Source organism: Diadema setosum, chromosome 2, assembly GCF_964275005.1.
Source record: "Diadema setosum chromosome 2, eeDiaSeto1, whole genome shotgun sequence".
In the NCBI taxonomy this organism is placed as follows: Eukaryota; Metazoa; Echinodermata; class Echinoidea; order Diadematoida; family Diadematidae; genus Diadema; species Diadema setosum.
In genome coordinates, this window is record NC_092686.1 from 885,356 (window position 1) to 910,855 (window position 25,500).

At 35.9% G+C, this 25,500-nt stretch overlaps 1 protein-coding gene across 2 annotated transcripts in view; it reads left to right on the top strand.

Moving 5' to 3' along the window:
• Positions 1 to 1,728: 1,728 nt before the first annotated feature.
• LOC140246123 (non-structural maintenance of chromosomes element 3 homolog) overlaps positions 1,729 to 25,500 on the top strand; it is a 39,553-nt gene continuing 15,781 nt past the window's right edge. The window contains exons 1-8 of one of the 2 annotated variants that reach the window (XM_072325562.1): positions 1,729 to 1,813; positions 2,782 to 2,963; positions 4,757 to 4,820; positions 12,610 to 12,689; positions 18,247 to 18,359; positions 19,145 to 19,224; positions 21,156 to 21,207; positions 22,511 to 22,573. In XM_072325562.1, coding sequence (XP_072181663.1) covers positions 2,802 to 2,963; positions 4,757 to 4,820; positions 12,610 to 12,689; positions 18,247 to 18,359; positions 19,145 to 19,224; positions 21,156 to 21,207; positions 22,511 to 22,573 — 614 coding nt within the window. In that variant the 5' untranslated portion in view covers positions 1,729 to 1,813; positions 2,782 to 2,801. Of the gene's footprint in view, positions 1,814 to 2,709; positions 2,964 to 4,756; positions 4,821 to 12,609; positions 12,690 to 18,246; positions 18,360 to 19,144; positions 19,225 to 21,155; positions 21,208 to 22,510; positions 22,574 to 25,500 lie in introns of those variants that run through there. The other variant, XM_072325561.1, reaches the window with a different exon arrangement.

Sequence of the window (25,500 nt, forward strand, 5' to 3'; positions counted from 1 at the left end):
TGAGATCAGCAGTGAAACGCTATTCATTACCAATCCACGGAAGACATAAAATATGTTATCATAGAACAAATTCGTGGATCATACATGATCTCGTTCTGAAATATTCTACTGTTCAAAATTACATTGAAACATTATGAAAAAAAATCATTACTATTGTTATTGTTATTACTAATATTATTACACTATTATTACCAATACAGTAATAAAAAGGATTTAATTTCCATTGGGATCATAAACGCCAACTGCAAAGTTTTGGTAGTGGTGTAAATATAAGAGTTTTATCACAAAACGAGCTAACTCCATTCTTGTTAAGTTGAGATATTTGTGATTTCAAAGGTGCTAAAAAAACAAAGAAAATAATTTAGAAATACAGGATATTTTTAATCATAAGTTATGTCGCAAGTTAGGTATTACTGGAAAGGTTTAATTTTGCTGTATCTGATGATGGACTTACTTTGAAATGTTTAAAAATGGCACTTAGCTCATTTTGACAATATTTATACTTACTTCCTCTGTCTTATGCTGTGCAAGAGATTTTGTCCCCAAGTGCACTCAGACTGAGAGGTAAAGGGCATTTAAACACCCCCATTATTATCTTACGAACATGAAATGGGGCCATACACAGTACCCCATGGCACCGCATGGTGCACCATTTATACACACAGGGGTGGATCAAGGGGGAGGTGCCTTTACAAAATTAAAGGGGGCCTCACTCACCCCCATTTTTTCTTTTTATTTCTTTTGTTTAAAAAAATAAAGAGCACCGAGTGCCCCCCCTTCTGGATCCGCCACTGTTCACACACACACACACACACACAATACATACATGTATGTATATATATCTATATCTATATCTATATATATATATATATATATAATAATAATATAATAATAATAATAAGGTCTTATTTACCCAGGGTAGCCTCTTCAGTGTTGCCACTGCTCTACCAGAGGGCCCTATATATATATATATATATATATATATATATATATATATATATATATATATATATATATATATATATATATATATATATAATGCATGCATTATGTGTGGTTTGTACTGTGTATAGGGCTTTATTATTCAACTGTCCTCAAGATCTTTGAGACAATGTATTCAATCTTTGATGCAACCATACCCATCATCATTATAGACTGTATGCCACTCCATGGATGTAACTATTCGCAGTAGCAACAGATTATAAGATATGTTTGAAACAAATAAAACTAAAGTGAATCAAGTATTTCTATGTCTTAAAAAGGACCAAGTAGATTTTATTGTATAATTTGATGATAACGTGCAGTAATCTTGACAAATATCCTGAAGAAAGTTGATACGATATTATATCGTACAATACTGTGAAGTCTTCATAGGAAATTACCTTTTTTGTTTGCAGCTTGTTAACGTCCAAACATCGGCACGTACTTGTACATCACTCTTTTGCCAAAAAGAAGAGGATTTTAACTGAAGCTACTTTTGCAATGGACTCAAAGCGATTTTTTCAAAAAACTGTTACTACCTGTGATGAATATTTTCCAGTAACTTAGGCGTTTAGATGCCATCTATTACACTTTGCACAGGTGCTCAACTACGAGCACCTTGAGTTGAGGGCGCGCGCGGGAAGGTTTGACAGTCTTTCGTACACACGATACGGACGTCGCGCGTGGACAAGTCGTGTGTAAAGAAACGCATACATTGTACATACAGTGTACGTTCCTTGGATCCGTGTAAATTCATATGGTGTGTTCGCTAATTGAAAGCACTTATTGAAAGCTCTATCGTTTATGGCTGTTATTTGAATTGTCCGCACTGGTAATCAGGTCTATGTACTTTGCTTGCAAGCTTCAGATAAGTATAAGTACATGTACGTGAATTGCACGTTATCGTACTTCAAATGTCACACTCCACCCTGTGTTATGCTTGTTTATCCACAACGGGGGTGCCTCACATTTTGGCTTTGACATGCCGTCACCTATTCCCGTGCCGTGGACTGATACTGATCGGTAGACAGTGCAGTGAGAACACAACTCAACATTCTATGGCTGTATGCTGGTCGCAAGCAACAAGCAAGACTAGACACTCACTGTGTCAGTGGTCATTTTGCTCGCTAAGTCCACCTAAAAAGTATTATTAGTCTAGTACTGGTAGTAGAGGTACCAATAGAATGCCTAAAAATATGATGTGGAACAATAATAACACCTGTTTTATACTCTATAGTCTCTAGATTAAGAGTGTTGGCAGATGCAGGACAAAGCAAAGCAAGCTGAAGTGATTGGACTGGACTGGTTGGAGCGAGCGTTTGTCTTGCCACAGAGTCACAAAGTGACATTGTTATTTTACAACACTGTCCTGCTGTACAGCTGTATCCTATTCTACAGTTGTACATGCTTGTCATGCTTGTGTTTATAAGCAAATACTGCAAAAGTGGAAATTTTCACGGTGTTGAAAGTTTCGCACATTTCGTGCAAACAGAAACTAGCGCGAAAAGAAAAGCACTCAAAATATTTGTCCTTGCCATATGTTCAGTGGTTGGTGTCTTGATTCCGCGAAGTTGAAAACACACGAAAATCTTCTTATGCGGCTGAGCATGAAAAACTAGCCGCTTGAAAATGTTCACTTTTAGTTTTAACTTGTTACAGTGTAAACCCCCTATCCTCCCCCCCCCCCCACAAAAAAAGAAAGAAAGAAAGGAATCGTGAACCACCACTTGAAACTTCTGTTTATATTATGCCTTATACCTCTCGTCTCTAACAAGATGAATTGCTTCACTGGTCTACTAGTCTAGGCCTTTAGCTCCAAGATGCCTCGTGATCACAGTGCCCCTCGTCCAGGCAGGAGGAGAGTGGAGGAAGAAGCCACAAACCACACAATGTCACAGAGTCAGATGACACAACAATCACAGTCTCTGACGCAGGCCCAGAGGGCAGCAGACAGTTTGCCGCAAGATGTCATCAATAGAAGAGTGAGCAAACATGATTGATATTTCAGACACTGTCAGCGGTGCCATCATTTCTAAATTTTAGCTTTTTGTTTTTATCACATTCCAATGGATGAAGAAACACCCAGCCATTTAAGTGTGTTGTTGCTGTCAAAATAAGATTAAGAAGGATCACCGTGCTATAAACTATTTCTGCATTTTTGGTTCTTATGCTCCACTGTTGAGGGGAAAATTGAGTAGACCTATTGCAAGCTCATTTGAAATACCCACAGATTCATTTCTAAAACAAAAGGAGGATGGAGGCATTGGGGTCATAATCATATTTTTGTTAATGTTTGATTTTTTTTTTTTTCCCTGATGTGAGAAATTATGTGGATATATGTGTTGGACAAATTTCTCCTTGGGCAATAAATGTTGAAAATATTTCTTGGGTATTTTTCCTTCTGGTAATTATTTTTGACAAAAAAAAAAAAACCCAGAAAAATGAGTTATGTTCTGTAGAAGTCTTTTTTTTGAATGTCTTCTTCTTCTTCTTTTTAAAGGAATTTATAGATATTTACAGTGGGGTTCATCTTGCATTTTAGCCAGGGTTGATATCTTGGAAACCTGAAGAAAGAAATTGAATGCTTATTACAATAGATTAAAAGGTTTATTTAGCTTCAGTTTACATTCATTTGGACAGAGACAATGTCTGTGGGGCATTAAAAAAGTTTTCATACATATGCACAAAAATAACAGATATTTTTGTCACCGTGTAATCTGTCTCTATGCAAGTACAGGTGAACCCCATTAAAATATGTGTGGATACAACAAGATTTCATTATCACAAGGTGATTGTCATATGGATGGCAGGATTCCAAGGAGACCAAAGAACATGCAACTTCTCTCCCCCTCCCCCCCCCCCCCTTTTTGCATGATGCTTATACTCACAGACACACAAATTTACTAAACTGGATATTCATACTGAATAGTTAAGTTAGGTAGTCCACTGTAAGATTACAATGTAAACGAATCTACTTATAAAGCTACAGTGTATGTGTATTCTACATATGATGCATCACGCGTTACCCCGGGGTACCACGTTGTGTAGCGCCACCTCACGTCCACTCGAGGACAGCCGCAGAGAAATGCATGCACTGTGTGTGCATGGACATAGTCATTCCCATGCCACTGCATGTTATACTATGCATGCATGGTACGCTGTGCTAGCAATAGCGTGTGCTTCAGTGCAGTGCGCGCTAGCTCCAGCACCAAAATAATTTCCACTTTTTGGCAACCCAGGGTACAACCTATTTAAAAAGATAAATAATTCAACAAAATGGCTGATTTTTATTTGGTACCCCGGCAATCCATTTGTGTCATCATATCAAAATACAGGGTATGACACAGACATGTTTGCTAAAAAGATGACTCATGTGCAAGTTGGGCTTAACTGAGTGATCATCTGCAGTTCTATATTGCAGGTATTTATGTAGTCAATCTTTCGGTGTCTGTTTTTATGAGATTTTGTTATACTATAGAAACACAGTCCCGACTCTCTTGTTATAAGGGGGTTCACCTGCATCTCCTTTCCTGGAATAATTTTTGGCTTTCATTCAAAGCTTAGAGGACTCTGCCTAGATTCAGATTTCATAGCCCGTTATGTAGTGCATTTTATTCATTCTCTCAAGGTATTGTTTATTGGCCAAAACTCAAGACTTTAGAACTAAACTAAAGTCTTGAGAACCCTATCATTGGAAGCATATCTAATAATTCAAATGTATTGCTGATATATAGCATGAAACCAATATTTTGTGTTCTTCTGAGTTGCTCCACAGGTCAGTGACTTTGTGCAATACATGTTGATCATGGAGACAAAGAAACTTCCAGTGAAGAAAGCAGGTAAGAGTTTTAAAGTGCACTCATAACACTAGTGCCATCCTTTTTGCTTCTTATTTTGTTTTGTTTTCATTCAAAGTATTGCAGCACTCACCAGATAGTTTCTTACAATGAATCACTGAATTAGACAGTCTGTTATGAATGAAATGTAAGTGACAATAAAATTTATATGACTGTGTGGATGTCTCGAGATTATCAGTACTGTTATGATAGATGAGCACAGCACATGGTCAAATTGCTAGGCTGACTGTGGCACCATACATTTGACTCTGGCTACTAATCCTGTAGACAGAGCTGCCAGCTCATATGTGTTAGTATATTCTTTTTTCATCCAAGATAAGTTTTTCTGATATGATTCCCTTTTTTGTCCCCGCCGAACGAGTTCGAGCAGGGGACTATGAAACGGGCTCCGTACGTGTGTGTGTCCGTGTGTCCGTCCGTCCGTCCGTGTGTCCGTCCGTGTGTCCGTGTGTGCGTCCGTGTGTGATCAAAATCTTCAATTTGCTACTTCTCTGTCATTTATGAGCCAATTTTGATTCTGTTTGCTTTATATGATAGCACTACATGGGAGCTTTGAAACTTGTACACAGAATTTCAGTCGTGACCTTTGACCTTGACCTTTGACCTATATTGTACATTTTGCTACAAAATGCTACTCCTTCGCCATTTCTAACCCGATTTCGATTCCGTTTGCTTTATGTGATGGCACTAGGTGAGGGCTTCAAAACTTCTACACAGAATTTTGACCTTTGACTTCTTTGACCTTTGACCTTGATTTTTTGACCTATATTGTACATTTTGCTACAAAATGCTACTCCTTCGCCATTTCTAACCCGATTTCGATTCCGTTTGCTTTATGTGATAGCACTAGGTGAGGGCTTCAAAACTTCTTCACAGAATTTTGACCTTTGACTTCTTTGACCTTTGACCTTGATTTTTGACCTATATTGTACATGTTGCTACGAAATGCTACTCCTTCGCCATTTTTAACCCGATTTCGATTCCGTTTGCTTTATATGATGGCACTAGTTGAGGGCTTCAAAACTTCTACACAGAATTTTGACCTTTGACTTCTTTGACCTTTGACCTTGATTTTTGACCTATATTGTGCATTTTGCTACAGAATGCTACTCCTTCGCCATTTCTAACCCGATTTCGATTCCGTTTGCTTTATGTGATAGCACTAGGTGAGGGCTTCAAAACTTCTACACAGAATTTTGACCTTTGTCTTCTTTGACCTTTGACCTTGATTTTTGACCTATTTTGTACATTGGCTACAAAATGCTACTCCTTCGCTATTTCTAACCCAATTTCGATTCCGTTTGCTTTATGGCCATTTTTACAATCAGTGGTGTAAAACACGGTTTTGGCACTAATTGGTGTATAACTTTCTTATACACAGACAGATATGCATTATTTTTTCTCATAAACTTACCACCCACAGTGTCTACCTTGGGTACCTTAATGAACTTTCCTCTCTTTTTCTTTCAGATGTGGCATGCATTTACATGCTTGAAATCCAACACTTTTGGTGTATGCACTCTGACATGGTTTTTTTGTCAGACCTAGCATATTAAATTGTTTATTCCTTTTCATTATTTTTGTTGTTGTGGTGATAGACAGGTATCCAAACTTAAGAACTATTATGTTTACCAGGTTTTGCTTTGTCTTCTTTAAAGACTGAAATTGTCCAAACTTTATGTTTCGGAGGTGACATTTTCCGTTAACAGTTAACCCCTCTTTTGAGTTAGCTCTTGCTCACAATTATAAAATTCAACTTTGCTAATTTCCATCAAAACAGAATAGTAATCAGTCTGACTTAACTTTGATCCAAAGATTATTTGATTCAAATAGCTTATCATTTCTTGGTGAGTGTTTATAAATTTATGCAACTTTTCCGTTAACTTTTCTGTCACCTCCGAGACAACAGATTTATGTATTTGATTTTTTTATTCTTGACATCAGTTATACATTACATTTACAAAACTGTAACATATCCCCTCACATTATCTCAGAAGGAAGGTAGTAGAAATATAGCCTGTTGTTTTCATTTCGGAGCAATTTACAATTTTCCGTTAACACTTGTCACCTCCGAAACAATCGTCACCTCCGAAACAACAAGCGTATTATATTTGATAATTTCTCGAAGACAAAGCAATTTTGTTTGATTCTGTCCAATTGACAGGAATCTCTTTTGGATGAAAATAGTAATATGGCAACAGGAAGTGAGAATTTTCTAGAGATTAATAAAAGATCTGATAAAAACTAAGAATTACTGTTTCGGAGGTGACAAAACACTGTTAACAAGAGTTTTTGCTCATTTCTATTGAAGAGAAACCATATCATGTACACCAATGGTTTCATTTATTTTAGTAACATAAGTCTCAAAGTGGAGAAATCAACTAACACACTCTCACTCTTATTTTTATTACTATACTGTACGTTTTAGTGCAAATTTACATTTTTTCACTTAACAAAGAGAATGCACAAAATACACCCATCTGTTGTATATATAATATTGTAATCAAGATCAATTCTCCTGCTTTAGTTAAGTAAACATATAGATGCTTTCATCTTAGAAACTTGATTTCCAATTTAAGCAATTTAGTTGTGAAGATTTACCAATCACAGCTTTCCATGTAGGTTGCTTTTCTTGTGTTTCGGAGGTGACATTGTTTGTTAACACCATATTGTTATGTGATAGTGAAAGGCAAGACTTCAGTTCCTTTTCACTATCTATTAACATTTTCAAATACATTTAATATCTACAAAATCATCACAGTAGAAGTGACTTTTGTATACCTAGCTCACCAGAATTCCCTTGATACCAAAGTGATACATGTGGCACTTCATGCATGCCCTAGTCCACAATCTTAAAAAAATCATAAAATAATCAAACTCCACAAAAAGGCCACATGCCTATAGCTGGTGCACAACTTGTTCTTGATTTCTTAGTTGTTGTTTTTCCATGTACAACGTGGTAATCATAAACAAAATTATGTGATTTTTTTTTTTAAATATGACAATAATCATTACATTTTCCAAGTTGAACCAACTGTTTATGACATTGTATTTTTAAATATTATTGAAGTTATCTGACAACTAAAGTGAACAGAGGAACAAGTCTCCAGGACTGGAAAGGGAAAGATCCAAAAACAAGATTTGTAGTTCTATCTCAATATAATTTTGATGACGTGTTTACCTTGTTTTGTTATTATGTTTTATCTTAGAATTTGGCTTTAAGTACTGGAATTTCAAGGAAAAGAAAATGGTTTCTTAAAGGACAAGTCCACCTTCAAATACATGTGGATTGAGTGAATGCAACAACATTAGTAGAACACATCATTGAAAGTTTGGGAAATTGGACAATCCATTCAAAAGTTATGGTCTTTTTTAAATATCGATGCAATCACTGCTGGATGAGACGACTATTACAATGTATGATGTCACATGCATACAACGATAAAAAGAAAATATAAGTGAATTTCACAAAACTTTACTTTTTGAAGAAAGCGCACATTTCTTCAACTTGCTACTGATGTATGTTAGGGCAATATTATTCACCCTGCCTTCCAAAAGAGAGAAGTCAAGTGTTCTTTTGTTATGCAAGAAAAGTGAAAATATGTTGAATTTTCTTGATACTTTCTCTATATCCTTGTACACGTGTGACATCACAAGCTATAGAAGTCTTCTCATTCAGCTTTGACTGAGCAGAAACTTCAAAAATTCATAACTCTGGAACGGATTGCCTTATTTTCCTCAAACTCTCACTGATGTGTTTTACTAATATTGCTGTATTTACTCAACTCTCGTGTCTATTAAGGTGAACTTGTCCTTTTTCAGTCCCTTATAGGGTTATTTGAGACCAGTTTGTGTCCGGGACCTTCTGAGAAGTTGATGGGTAAAATTACTGAACTAAAAAAAATTTTCCCCATAAGTTCACACAAACGCATTATGCTGCTCTCTTCAGCTGGGAAACACAAACTGTTGTCTTAACCAAACTGTAAAAATTTGCTAAAGATTAGTATGAATTACAATCTAAAACAAAATTTGAGCTGGTATCCACTATCATGAAAGAAAATAACTAAACAAAATAACAAGTAAGAACTGAAAGAAAGAGCTTATATTTGAAAATTAAAGCCATGAGGAAAGACATGAATGTTCACAATTGTATTAGCTAACACCTGAGAAGTTGGGCTGTCTCTGTGTTGTGTCACCTCCAAAACAATAAAATGATTTTTTCTTATCTTATACTTTTTACTCTCAAAAGTGACTAATATATATGATTTGCTGTTAATTTTCAAGCAATTCAGAAAGATACATAAAATATATTTTAGTAATGTCAACAGTTTAAATGAATCTGGTATATAGAAAATTTATCCCAGATGAACCAAACACCTCTCACCAGTATTATAACATTTGTATGGTGGCTATCAAGAATGATGAAGAATTCATGAACATCCTTGAATTAATCTATTTATAATACTACGTGCAAACAAAAACATAATACAAGTCAAATAAGAATTTTTGCTTGTGGCATTCATAACCTATGTCCCCACCAAAAAATTACAATGGTACCCTCCGCAACAATAACTTTAAAGATAGTGAATCAATCTAAAATACAATTTGAGGGATTGAAACTATAACTCATTGCACACACCTTTAATGCAGAAAACCCCATTTAATTTGCTTCAGAGGTCAAAGACAAATGAGGATTTTTGTAGAGCATGTCAGGAATCCCTTCCCTCCAAGTTCTGTATATTGTGTTTACACATTAATATGCAGTTCCAAGAGCATCCAAGTGCTAAACTTGGAAGAATCAGACTCTTGACATCCTTTATAACAATCCACATTTCTTTGAGACCACTTAACCAAATTGACTGGGGCTTTCTGCAAAATAGAGCTCAGATGTTATAATTTAAGACAACAAAGTAGATTTTAGCTGATTTAATCATATTGGGTGCTATCAATGCAAAAGTCTAATTGTATTTTTTTTTCTTTTGGGGGGGGGGGGGGGACATACTATATGAATACTTGAACACAATGTTAACATTGAATGTCACCTCCGAAACAAAGTTATTCTTCCCTGGTGTTGTGGAATAAAATGTTCTGAGAGCAAAGAAACATTACTAAAATGATCTTACACACTCATTTCAATTTAAGGTAGAAAATGGAATGCCATGTTTCTTCAGGTTACAATATCTAGCTTTAAATATGTCCGTCATATTCTTACTGTAAATGAATATTTCAACACAATGTTAACATTGAATGTCACCTCCGAAACGAAGTGATTCTTCCCTGGTGTTGTGGAATAAAATGTTCTGAGAGCAAAGAAACATTACTAAAATGATCTCACACCCTCATCTCAATTTAAGGTAGAAAATGCAATGCCATGTTTCTTCAGATTACAATATTTAGCTTACAACCTTCGTCCAAATGGAAGGCAAACTACCGGTGCCCATGCTAATTAATGAAGTGTAAAAAAACACTTGTTCTGTGTGGTTTATCTGCTTGAAACAGGAGTTCATTTCTTGTTCTCGAGTTATAATTATCAAAAACATTGATAAAAAGAAGAAGTTTTGTGTTATTGTCACTTATTCTCAAAAAAAACTGAGTGTTAATATTAATGTCACCTCCGAAACATTCTATTATGTTAACTGTCACCTCCGAAACATCCATGTGTGAAAAATCCAAGATTTAAAGAAATGATTGGAATTTCATTTAACCTACATAGGAAGGTAGCCCTTCTTAAAGACTTGTTATAGTATAGAGTTTGACCTGGCTTGCCCTCCAATAAATGGTTAAAATCTTAAAAATTGCATGTCAATTGGTATTTTTACCAAAAATTTGTAAATCTCATGTATTTTTTTTAAAATTCACTTTATATTCAACCCCCAAATAGTTTTGATTCACAAACTATATATTGTTGTTAACCATATAAACTTTGCATGGTGAAGTTTGACTACAGAGTTTTGTCATTATGGTGCAATTCATGAAAACAAAATTTTGCTTAAATTTACTTCAGGTGCCAGGGTTTTCCTTAAATTACACCAATAACTCTTCAGCTTTAAGGTCTGAAATTTTATTTTTTCAAAAATTTGAATACTTCCCAACAGGAATCAAACAGAATAATGAAAAAATATTTTGTTTGAAATTTTGACCCTCTTAGTACAAAAGTTACACCACTGATCGTAAAAAAAGGCCTTATGTGATAGCACTAGGTGAGGGCTTCAAAACTTCTACACAGAATTTTGACCTTTGACTTCTTTGACCTTTGACCTTGATTTTTTACCTATATTGCACATTTTGTTACAAAATGCTACTTCCGGCGGGGACATATGTTACGCACCGCGTAATTTCTACTTTTCCTTGTTTCATGGTTGATTCATTTCCCCTTTCCCTATGTTGTGAACAGAAATATGTGTGTTGCCTTTAGATACAAGTGTATGTTTCAATAGCCGTGGTCACACTGGCAGAAGATTGCGAAGTTTAAGATTGCAATCTTACAGATCTTGAAGTTTTGCCAGTGTAACCATGAACTTCCAGTGAAAGTGCTTGTGAAACTTCTTGCAAAACTTCCCACAAAACTTCTCGCCAAACTTCTCATTCAAACTAAGGATATTTCCCAGACCCCCACCAATCTTTTCAATTTTTAGGCAGTGTGAATGCTGACAACTGAAACATAACAGTTTGTCATGTGACCAGTCCACCATGTTTTTGCTGATGGTGCCTCCGAAGCATGCCACCATTGTGATGTACAGGTGTTCATTGTTACGTCACAATCACTGGCCATCAGACAGCACATTCTTTCTTCTTTCTTGCACATATGCACTAGTGACCCAAACTTGAAGAACTTAAAGATCGAGAAGTTTGGCTGCCAGTATGGATGGATGACCACAGATTGCAAAGACATTGCGATCTTAAACTTTGCAATTTTATTTGACCAAGGTCCAAACTGTATAAAAACATAACATTTGAATGAAAGAGTAGAATCAAGAATGAAATTATATGAGGTATAGATCCAAATCAATCCAACATGGTAGAGTTTGACCGGTCAGGTTCATTTTCAAATTTTATGTCAGATGTACAATTTATTGTATCATACTGATTTGATTGCACAGATTAACTGATAAATAGCCTTTGAGCCTATTAGAAACGTGACAGAAACATGACGGAATGAAATGACTGGTGAACATACACGGTTGTAGCAAAATCCTTCATGGGTGAACAGTCATTGCTAGGGTTACCGTTTGTTGACTCAACAATGCCCACAGACCATGTACCTATTACTGTATACGCCAAATATTTTGTGAGATTTTTATTTTTGGGACTTTCGCGAGTCAAGTGCTAATCGTGAATTTAAAGACAAGCAAAAATATTGACTCTGATCCCGACATGAATGTGACATGCAGGCATACATTTCTCTATTCAGTACTGCACTCCACAATCGTGAAGTTAACCACTTGTGAAATCGTCGGGAAGTCTGGATTCGCGAAAATTTAGACATGCCAAATATATGGCGTATACAGTACGTACCTCACCAGGGAATAATTTTCCAAGTCAAATTTGATTAGCAATTTCAGCTGATGAACAATATTTTAAATGGTATCCTGTACACTTCTATGGACGAAAACTGCTACACAAAAGTTAGTTTGTGTAGCAGTGGTGTAAAAATGCATAGCAAATTGCGATGCGATACCAGGAAAATTATTCCCTGCTCACATTCTGGTTGACGTGTACTGTATGTTGATGTAATTTTTGTTAACAAGCAGACTTGTCCTTTTCTCGCCAGATCTGAATAAGAATGTCATGAAGGAACACAGGAATATTCTACCAGAAGTGATGCGCAGAGGAAAAATTATACTTAATGATGTAAGTGTGACTTGATATTCACATAAATTATTACCCCTTCCCGCCTCCTGTAGTACAGCTGCGCCAAGAAGCAGTGTTCTAGTAAATTCCTCAGTATAACTTTTATGTAAACAAATTTTTCTGCTACGATGGAGCTGTGAAAGAAATAGAAAGTTTGATGATATATTTTATACGTTGCTTTACTGAGAAGGAAAAAAAAGGTCTCACTGCGACATTAAAAAGTAATTTAAAGGAGAACTCTTGATGATGTTCTGACTTTTGCATTCGAACATCTATGAATTGGTTTATACTAGGAACAAAGTTACAGGATTTACGGTGATCAGGATAAGGAATAAGAATAATTTTAAAATTCATAACAAATCACAGTGAACAAGGATGATGACATAGTCAGCTTCATATAAGAATGAGGATTGGGTGCTCATGGAAGCAAAGCAAAAGAAAGCATGCATAAATTCTATACCAGTTTAATTGTTACATAAGTGGAATGTAAGGGAATATGTGAGCTTCCTATGTCATCATCTTAATTCAGTTTAATTTGTTATGGGTTTTCAGAGTATTGGTTCATCTGCTCAGGGACCGTAAAAAATTTCCACAAATCTATACATGGCACTCTCGATTTATATACTGTAAAACATGATATATTGCTGTGCTGTGCCACCTTCATGTTTCAGTAGTCGCCATTCATATACCCTACTGAGTCAACTCTGATGTGTATGTGTACAGTAGATTTTAGTGAAATGCTGCCCTCTTGTGATAGCCATGCAGATCAGTCTCTTTCCAAGTCTTTGTAAAACTTTGATGAAAAGGATCACAACTGACCTGAGGCATGAATACTCACTGCATCCACCCATTACAGAATGCTGTCAGTCCAATCAATATATGTTAATTTTCTGAACCTAGATCTTTTCTCCCAGGTACGTGTCGCTCAATGTGTTGTAGGCAACAGTTACCATACTCAATCTCTATGAAATTGCAGTCTTCCCACTGTATTGTGTAATATAGTCAAAGCAAAAAAAAAAAAAAAAAAATGTCAGTTGGAATGTAGCTCGAGATGTATAATGTGTCTGTGTTTACATTACATTACATACTAAAAAAAAAAGAAATGAAACAAAATATAAAAACACAAATTGTCCTATTTGTGTAGTACAATATAAAAAAAATTGGGTTTAATTTTTTTTTCTTTTTCTTTTTTTTTTTGTCATGTAGCTCGAGATGTATAATGTGTCTGTGTTTACATTACATTACATACTAAAAAAAAAGAAATGAAACAAAAAATAAAAACACAAATTGTCCTATTTGTGTAGTACAATATAAAAAAATTGGGTTTAATTTTTTTTTTCTTTTTTTTTTCTTTTTTTTTTCTTTTTTTTTCTTTTTTTTTTCTTTTTTTTTTCTTTTTTGCCTGTGGTATAAAATACAGTAATACTGGCCAGTGTTTGGGTACTGTAATGAAAATTCCTGTTGATATGATATGAGAAATTGTTTGAATTTTCATGGACTACACTGTATCTCTTCCAATCACACACACTTTCCTGAAAGATGATGTGAGAATTTTTAAAGGTTATTTTATCATTTGCATTTTAATGAATTAACAATTCAGAACTATTTCACATTTCTATTCACCAATACTGCCAAACTACTCGCATTGCATCAAAGTGTGTGTGTGTGTGTGTGTGTGTGTGTGTGTGTGCATGTCACATAGTGAAAAAAAAAATCATAATAAATGGCAGTCAAATACATGAGAAATATCAAATAAATTGAGGTTACACATGTATGAATACCCTTACAATACAATGGCCTTTTCCCTTTCTTCCTATTATGCTGCTTTTCTGATGCACACCGTGCTCACGCTGCTAGAGTGGTTGTCATTAACCCATTGAGGACAGGCTGATTTTGACGCAACATGCATTTCCCATGGACACCTGCCCTAGTATACTCGGGACTAGTGTTCAATTGGTTAAACTGTCTCATACCTTGGCAAGTGACATTATTGCATGTGAGTCAGGGCTTAAGGAAACACACCAGCTTGGATTAATGGGGGTTGATGTGGTTATGTGGTCCTGGGCCACAGAGACCGGGAGGTAGATTGAAGAGGTGACAATCTGAGCTGAAGTCACTGTAGTTTTATAAGGAAGAAATAGATGGGAAAGGGTGTGACCAAAGGCAGCTTTTGTGAATCACACTTACCTACATGCAATCAAAGAAAGAAAGAAAGAGAAAAAAAAACTCAACTGATGAATATGTTGCGTCTTAAAGAGTAGTCCCAAGTATACTTTGGCAGGTGTCTACAGGAAATGTGTGTGATGGCAAACCAGCTCATCTTCAACGAGTTAGGAAGGCAGGGGTACTACTTTTCTCATTTCCTCAACTTATTCGCATTATGGAGTTTGTTTTTTTTTTTTCTTTTTTTTCTTTTTTTTTGTTCGAATATTTGTTTGTTGTTTTTGTTTTTGTTTTTGTTTTTGTTTTAATGTGAATAAGGCCTGAAATCTATGTAAAGTACTTTTGGAATTGTACCATAATGCTGAAAACTGTAATGCTGGTCAAATCATGTATGTATGAGTTAAAGTGCTCATTATATCACAAGGTTATTATCACACCATTATAGAGAATATACTGTAAAAGGCAGTCTTACTGTACGTTGTATAATGTGTACCAGTATGTCTGTGTTCATCATTATGCCCAAAGTTCGACTGAGGTAGGTATTAACAGGAAAACACACCTGTTAACTGTGGACCATCCCCTGTCTGATGATAAGGGTTGGTAGGCTGTAGATCACTTAAACATGCATTAAAAACAGATAACCTGCAGTTATATGAGATGGGGTAGGAGGTGATGTGGGTGGGGGTCATTCAGGTGTGACAAATTATGTATCTATGCCAAATATGGCTTTGCTATTGAATACAGTTGTTTTATTCTATCTATTTAAGAATCAGTTAGATAGACTGAGCACGCCATTGGAATAAGTATTTTGGTGAAGCAACCATACGGATGGAAAAAACGGTGTAACAAATCTCACTGTGTACTTTTGAAGTTTTGGTATATTTAGAAAAAAAAAGGGGGTCTTAAGTGAGAAAATTGAATGAGCTTGCCCTCAGTCAAAAATAGAATACATAGGATATCCCTGATTCATGTTTCAGATGCACTTTCCAGTGTTTGCTGTTACCATGACAACAGCCAAGCAACAATCAATCAGTCGTAATCATTGTTGCTGGTGCTGTGGTAACCACATAATATTTGAAGTTATAGTTGTACTTGATGATATGTCTAAACAGGGCCTATGTCTACTAACCAAGGGCATACATGTAAACTGAACGTGGCTGTATGTAGAGCTTGCTGAATAGGTTTGATTGGCAATAAGTCATAGGAGTATTAAATGTTGAGAGGGTCATAGGGTGTTTAGCAGTGTTCATGCATCAGTTAGGGTGTGAGTGAAGGAGGTCAATAGTCTCATGTTTTAAAAGACAGACAAAAACTTTCATAGTGACCTCACAAAATCTTTGGAGGATTTTATTGGCATCAGTGTGTATACACACATGTTAGGACTCATAAAGACAGGCTGTTCTAGGCTTTTCCTACTGGTTTTATGTTGGACGCAATGGTAGTAGACACCCATACATTTGTAGGTACAATGTAGGTGTTGATTTCTTTAGTTGCTGTACATTGGTAATTACACAAGATTTTATTTGTGTATGGAACTATAGTTCTCAAGGCCTATATGATCACTGGTTGCTTTGTGCAGGGAATTAAAAAAAAAAAAATGTGGTAAAAGCAAGAAAACCATGGTCTCTTGTCAAATGTTTGACCAGTTTGGATGACTGCCTTGGTAATTTAAAAAATGCTCAGTACACTGTATATAGGTCTATTTTATTGAAGGCCTTCACAAGTGTGTATGTGTGTGTGTGTGTGTGTATGTGTTTGTGTATTTGTGCGCGCATGAGTGCAATAGTATGAAAGACACTAGCACTGTGATGCACCTTCTTGTGGATTGAGATTGAATGAAAGGAGGAGAATATGGTCCACCCATTTAGTACCTGGCAAAGCAATGGGACCACTCACTGGTAGAAAGTTGTTAGGTGATTGGGTTAATCCCTTCTTCCTTTAACATTCTCAGAAAATGGATCAGTCTCTGAGGCTACCCAGGCCCATTGTTAAAGGTAGCTCTCATTAAAAGTGGTTACTCTGAATGAGTAGGCCTTCTTTTAATCTCTTGGCCATTGAAAAGTGCAGTCATTGTTTGAGGGCAGATGTCCTGAGAAGTGGATCCAGCAATCGTGCAAGGATTTTATTTCTTAGAAGAACAATCTTTCTGGGCAAGGGGCACTTCAGATGAAGCAAAGTTAGTAGTATTGTATTAAAGGGTGTGTAACCCAAGATTACCAAATGAAAGGTCTTTCTTTTTAGATGGTAGGAGTGACAGTGGCCCTTGGGTTTGCTTTTAACTGTTGTTGCTAATCCTTTTCATTCCTTTAGTGGTTCTGAGCTTTGTGAAGGCTTATTTGGATGATTGAAAGAGGATAACAAGTATAACAAATCAATCCCATATACACAGGGACAGTCTTACCAAGATATACTAGTCCATGGAAAATTATCATGCCTTCAAGGCAGTAGCACATGTTGAATAAAATGTATGTCTCACGCTAAATTCGCAATGAAAGTTTTAGTTTAAAATAGAGCTTCATTCAATTTTGTTGGTTCCTGAAAGCTATGTTTATATTATGAATAGAACCTCAAATATTATTTTGTGTCTTTTGAGTCTTCAAAGTAGGAGTACAATAGAGCAACATGTAAAAGTTATTTGAAATGCTGACTTAAATTGCATTTTGTTGGATTGATAAAGAATTACTAGATTGTTAATGTTATGAATGTTATATTTTTTATTAATAAGAGAAAGAAACGTTATGTTTTTACATCATGTAGTAGAAGCAAAGATAAGTTTCAATTAATCTACTGTCTTCACAGCTCAAATTCATGTTTACATTTCCAGATGTTATAAAACCAGATGTAGATAGATAGATAGGTGAATAGAAATAGATAGAGAGATCGATAGATGGATAGATGTGTGAGGGATCTCTTGCATATCCCTCCACAATGGAGATGTTACACCTGTCGGTAGTATTTGCTTTATGTATTATGAATAAAGTCTTTTTTATAAAAAAGAAAATGCTATAATTTCATGTCTCAAGGTAACATTTTTTTATATATATAATATACATCTGTGGTTGTTGTAAAGAAAAGCAGTGTTACACTTTGCAATTTTTTTTTTTAAATGTTGGTGCTTTTTTGTTGAAAGATCTGGAAATGTCAGGAGACCTCATTTTGCATTCTCATGATGCACACTTTTAGCAATCACGTGTATCCTTGAAAGCTGCACATGGACCGAGGCCTCATGTGCTGTTACCCCACTTAGCCTCTTGTGACAATGCCTGGGGCGGCAGTGAATATAATTATCTACCTGGTAGTGATGTGTTGTTTGTGTGTCAGTGGTTTTGTCTTCACGTGAGTGGGTTGATCACAGCAAGTGTCTATCATCTTGTCTCTTAATACCTGACTACAGGTGTTTGGCTATGAGCTGGTTGAGGTGGAATACTCAACATCAGGGAAGAACAAACAGAAGCTCTACTTCCTACTCAACAATCTGGCTTCCAACCTAACACAGGATCTTGTTCTGTGAGTAGCAAGATGCCAAAGAGATTGATTTGGTATACAATCTCTTTGCCAGATACCAACTTGAATTTCAAGAGTCACCTGTCATCCATTGTAACAAATACCCTATAGCAACAGCACCTATGTAAAGCTGCATGTTATTTATAAAATTGCAACAAATTGCATATACTATACTAGTGTTGTACCTGCAGCAACAACAATCTTTTTGTATAAGCGACTTTCTGCAACAAGTCACATATTCAGCTTTGCCAGACACCTATTTCAACAAAGCACATACAGCCAAAATATGGTATATATATTGCATACAATTAACCTGCAATGCCAATGTGGTACATATGTTTCAAGCATGCACACAAAAATGTAATTGGATCATCACATTGTTTTAATGCTTTTGTATTGTTTGAATTTTTGTGCACACATGAATGAACTTCATCTCCCTCCCCCCTCACTCTGTCTATCTACATACAATCTTTTTATAAATCTACATGTATCTTTATATCTATCTATCAATCTATCTATCTATCTACATATATCTATCTATCTATTAATCTACAATGTAAATATCTATCTAGATATTTATCTTTTTTTGTTTTTATTAATCACTGGCCATCCTTGGCTTCCTAGTGTTTTATTTCTTGTCAAATCCATGTGCCATGACCGCCAAACAAGATCACTGCTGCAGGTGAATTTTGTTGATCTAACAGGTATTAGATTCGGCTCTCAAGGAGTCTTATTTTTAGCAGTGGGTGTAACTTTAAATCAATCTCTTGACTTTCATTCACTTGCAGGGAGCCAGAGGAATCCAAACTTGGTTTGCTGTGGACCATTTTGGCTCTTATCTTCATGCATGAGGGCGCCATGCCAGATAGTACGTCAGCTCTTTATCTCCTTTGATATTCCAATGAACTTTTAGAGTGAAAGTCTACCCTGATATTATGTTGCATTGTATGAAAACAAAAAAATCAGAGAAGTGAATAAGTGGAAATTGTGGACAATATCAGAGGCACAAAAAAGTTATGACCTGTTCACCCATTGAGGATGGACTGATTTTGCTACATCACGCATTTCCCATAGACACCTGCCCGAGTATACTCGGGACTCGTCCTCAATGGGTTAAAGTTTAGAGAGTATTAAAGGCAACTTGCCACTGTGTGATGTAGTTCTTAAGCAGCTTTTCACTCGATTTCTTCACCAATTTTATTTCTCTCAAATATTTGGGCACAGACAAAAGTTATCCACTGATGAGGAATAGCAAATTATATTGTTCTTGAGTTATACCCAGGAAAGTTTTTCTCTGGTGAAAATCAGTTTATAACTCTTTATGTGCCATGGTGTACACCCCCTGTGTGCCACATTATTTTGAGACACCAACGCAGCCATGCTTTAAAGGGGATGGCTAGTAACTGATCAGTGGGAATGCTAGGGGATGATTGTTCCAATTCTTGTGGGGTTCATTTAAGAGTACATTATATATCTATTGTTGTGTGAAAATTATTTGCTTCAGAATGGTCTCATATTCAAGTTTAATGCCCCGTCACTGTACAGGCATGCTAACCTGGAAACATTAAACTGTACATTACTTGAATATGAGTCTATTCTAAAGCAAATAATTTTCACACAACAATAGTTATATAATGTACTCTTAAATGAATCCCACAAGAATTGCAACAATCATCCTCCAGTATTCCCATTGATTCCCACTGATCAGTTACTAGCCATCCCCTTTAAGAAAACATTCTGTTTTACAAATCTATGTAACTTTTATACATCTCTGTTAGAAGCTGGACATGTAGTGTGCAAAGTTGTAGAGAAAATGCCAAGCCTTGCTTTGATGTGAATTGTATAATAAATGTACGATTGCTTTTCTTTCAAATGACCTGTAGCTACATTACTGTAAATGCGTTAGCTTTTGCACACAGAAGAGTGACAGAAACTTAAAATTTACACACAAATCCAGTATGGAACACTACTTGCTAATCAATCACCACTTAAAATGCAAGCTATACTGTATGTGAGAGGAATGGCTTAGCGAGCAACCCTTTCATTGTACTGTGGCATTTGGCGATTTATCGATTGGTTTGGGCGGATTTGTGCGTTTGAACAGAATATAATATGCGAAGTTTGCACACGCCGTTGACTAAGTCGGACGTGCAAACGTGGCACATAAAGAGTTACACAGTACACAAGTATGTTCCACCTATTCCTCATGTCATGGACAGGGAGGCCTTGTCAACTCGAGTGGATGTGAAGATTATGTGCACAGACTTTTCTTTGCAGTGTATTACTAAGAATATTCATCAAAATTTAAGGCGAGTTTGGTTGGTAGTCTTTTTGGTCTTTTATCACAGGATTTGGTCTGATATGGTTGTTATTTCTGGCATACTGAGCCAATTTTATCAGATAAGATAAGAAAAATCAAATCTAGTAAGTACTGTGCTTGAGGGAGAAGCTTGTGGCTTGTCTGTTTCATCTTTGTAAAAATTATGTGTACAGGAAGACGGCTGGTTGACTGTCAGTAGACTTATATTTATGGATGACAGGTTGAAGGTTAGGGTGGTATGCACCTAAAAATACTCATGGAAATATGGAAACTTGGTTGGCACAAGTAAGCCTACTAGTCAACATCAAGATATCGAAAGTTACAGTGACTGAATTTTTTGTGTGTATTTTTTTTTATTTGCATGTGATTTTTAAATTAAAAAAATGAAGAAAATACCTAAATAGATTAGATTCTAGCAAGAAATGTTGTAAGATTTTGAATATGTGCTAAAAATTCTATCTGGTGTACAATTCTTGCAGAGCAACTATGGCATTTACTGAGCAAGCTAGGTCTTCGCACTGGCCAAGACGAGTAAGTATTCCAATCTTGTGCGTATTTCTGTCACGTGTGTAAATTTCGACACTGACATTTTTTTTTCTTTTATATTTTGGTTGGCCAAAAAAGTGCAGAAAATTAGCATAGTGTTATAAACTATGATAATCATGTGAAAACTGGCAGGTGTGATAAAGGGCTTGTAATATCACATTCTTTGACTAAGTTCACTAAGTCTTACATGATAATTCAAGATTGAATATAGGCATGAATATGATTTTCCTTGACACCACGAATGCATGATTATATGATTATATTTGATAAATTGTCATATTTAACATAGGGTTATACCTAGTTTTATTGTTGGATAGACAAACTCTGGCCATGAGAGAATATAGTTCGGCCAAATTTGGCCTTAAAAATAAAATAGAATGAATTTAGCCATGAAGACTAGCAGTGAGCAGGCAACGCTGGTTGTGGCAGCAAGGTGAAATGTGTGCAGTTATCAAACACCTATTCTGGATGAGAAAAACACTTTAATTAAAAAAAAAAATGTACACACACTCACATCTTGGGTGGCCTAATTGACTACCAAAACATATCTTTTCTGAAAAAGTGGCCACTGCCACTGCTAACATTGGGCCTTATATGATATCAGCATAGCAACAGTTTGATGCATTACGGCTACTACTAAAAACACTGATCAATTCAGTGTTTCTTTACATCGATGAAGGGCAATTTTTCAACCAGTTGCAATTATGTGCACTTTCATGTAGCTAATTGCCTAAACATAATCCTTATCCAAATTGGTATTTTTTATACATCTGCATACACTACATTATGTTGTTATCAATGATGTTCGATAATATGAAGTCTTTGTTGCAACTGATTGACAAATTGCCCTACATCGACGTAAATAAGCACTGAGTGTTTTAGTAGTAGCCATGATAAAAATTCATGGGCGTACGTACTCGAGCAGGATTCGTACGCCCATGAAATTTTTATCATGGCTACTACTAAAACACTGATCAATTCAGTGCTTACTTACGTCGATGTAGGGCAATTTGTCAATCAGTTGCAATGAAAACACTTCGACGGAAGAATTTCATGAATTTGAAGTCTTTGTTGTAGTCAGTTTGCCGTAAGTATACTACAGTTCATATAATATAATATAATAATGTTTATATTTTGCCTAACACTCTTTGATTTGCCGAAAGTAATAATGGCAAGGATTAATATAGCGGCTAACTCATATTGCTGAAAGTAGGATATATTCACAGGTTTTTGAAAGTATCCTCTTCAAAAACCTCACATAGAGTTTGCATTTATTTTCTTGCCAAAGGAGAGACGACCCTGTCTTTGGCGACATCAAGAAAACCATCACACAAGATTTCACAAGGCAGCTGTAAGTAAATGCAATATTTCCATCACATTTTTGTTGATGCAGGTTTGTTTGTTCACTTTTTTCCTTTTTCTTTTCTATTTTCCTTTTGGGTGAGAACAAAACTTTCACACACCAGCTTCAATCTAAACTAGTGTTAATTTGTATTGTGTACTGGAATTTTTTTTTTTTTTTCACTTGTAAACCCCTTCCATCTCTTATTTGCCATTTAAGTGAGGAATATGATATCAATGTGGGCACTCTTTCTTGAAAGTTAAGCAAACTACTTTTGAGTGTGTGTGTGTGTGTGCCTGTGTGTATCTTGTTTGTTTGTTTGTACAGTGTCATCAGCTGATGATATTATGTTTGCATTGATTTGAATGTCAATAAAGATTATTGAAAAAAAAAAAATCTTGGACATCAGGAATTCATACCTTTTGTAATATTCTGCTCTGTTATACCAGTAAGTTTATGTTTTGTACATTTTACTGTTGATAGACATAGTAATACACTCCATCAAATAGTTTACTGGTGTAGGTATTCAAGGTGATCTTCACTATGAATCATTTTGATATTTAATGTAAACTTGCCTATTTGAAATAACAACTCTCCAAAGATGTGAAATAATATTAATAGTATGTAGCCAGATCAAACCATTTATTTTTCTTCCATAGTATCCCCCGGTATATAATGCTGTGTATTTGGCGTCACCAACTCAATGGGTAGATTTTATTTTTAGAGTGCTCTAATCACTTTCATCATACAAAGTGATAAACCAAATGGCAAGAGGGCATCTTTTTTGTGGTGCTCCATTTTTGATGAATGCATTTACCTGTACTTGAGTGTTTGTAATTGTGTCTGTGCCATTTTATTGAGAATGCTGTAGTAGAGCATCTTTCATGGTGTGCTGTTATGAATGTGTGTCTGTGCATGTGTGTGTGTGCGTGTGTGTGCGTGTGTCTGTGTGTGTCTGTGTGTGCACCAGTCTGTGTTAATTTGTACGTGCCCACGTACATGTGTGACTGTGCATGCAATAGAGCATAGATATGTGCGTTTGCAGAATGCACACATTCATGAGTGGCCAAGTAACAGCTGGAGATGTTCTTGGTTTCTGAACAGGTGTTGAGATTCAAAATCTAATATCAAGGGGGAGGGGGATGGTAAAACAGAAGGAATTCACTTTAGGTTTGAGTACATGGAGAGCACATTAGTGGGATTTCATGCAGACAACATAGCAGTATGTTGATCGCTATCCGTGTACCAAGATTTTTTTGCACGTGTTCAGATGGACAGAAAGATCCTGCTAATTGCTGAATTTTGATGTGAGATTATGGTGTCGTTGGTTACAAAACAAGGTCAATGAAGCAATCTTTGCATTGTTTTATCAGGCAATATTTAGAACTCAAAGGGATTGATGAAATTTAATCAAACATGCCATGAGAATGGGATGTCTTTCACATGTTCAAATTTGAAGAAAAAAAAAAAGACTGGCTAAAAGTCATTTGCAAAGGTCATCATCTGATACTTAACAATTTTTGCCATATCATACAGTAAAATAAAAAAAAAAAATGGGACAAAATCCACTCATGCTTGGTACAATACATTGCAGGTTATTGATTTGGGGATAGATCTGTTGAAGGTCACTGATAATCACAGTAGCTATAAAATAGTATAATGTATGCAGTAATGCATGATTGTTTGATGTAGAATTATTGTATGCAGAGCATGACTGTAAAATGACAGGGTGAAATTAAATGATCTTGTGTATCTACCTTAAAGTTTGTAATCAAACTTATTTTTTAAATTGAATTCTTTGCCAGTCTGTTTGTCAATTTTATCAATTTGTGAACACACATGACTTTGTGTCTGTGCCCTTTCCTTTTGATTGGGGGGGGGGGGGGGGTTGGGGAAGAGTAGGAAGGGGATACAAATTAAAGGTCAAAATAAGAACAGACCCAGGTGCATTAGTCCACACTCACTCTGTAGGTTCACCTAGATGAGTATTTAATGGCAAACTGTGAGACGTGTGAACAGCCAATTATCTCCATTTAGAGGAACCTACATTGGATTATCTCACTTCACCATCTTGTGACCATATGCCCATTTAGTGTTCCTCTTCTCCTTTCCTGTCAGTTCCTGTTTTTCGTGCCGGCCGAAGAGAGATTGCAAGGACCCAGGTGGTACTGACCGACATTTCCATGGTATAACAGGCCTCAGTAGTAGTGACAATAACAAAAGTTATTCATCGTACAGTGCTCTTATACCACTTGGTGGCATTTAACCCATTGAGGACCAGCTGATTTTACTATAACACACATTTCCTTATAGACACCTGCTGGAGTATACTCCAGACTAGTCATCAGTGAGTTAAAGGGATGGTACAGTATTGGTGGAGATGAGAATTGTGCTTTTAACTTTTTGCAAGATACCAAGAAAACACTTATTATAATAGTGCAGAGCATACAGAGCATTTTAAGAGGAATTCTACGTTTATTTGATGAAAATCGGGTTTGGAATGACTGAAACATCCAAAAACAAAGTAAAACAAAGCGCTCGTAATAATGTGTGGGTCCAACGCTTTATTAGAATCCTTCTTTTTTGGATATCTCAGCCATTTCAAAACCAATTTTCATCAAATGAACGTTGAATTCCTCGTATAATTACATGCTCTTTCATATTTCATGAGAGGTTTCTCATTATTTCACAAAAAAATGTTAGAAACCTAAAATTAGGTCTCAACCAAAACTATACGATTCCTTTAAAGTGTTTTATACAACATGTTATGACCCCAGTCACTGGAATCCTATCCATACCTACAGTACAGTCTCTTTCCTTTCGGAGCATTCCAGCCACACTGCAATTCACAACATGCACATCTATGCACAAAAGTCAAAGCCCAACCACACTAACATGTGGCTTCATGCTGGGTACCAATTCAAACACTTTGGTAG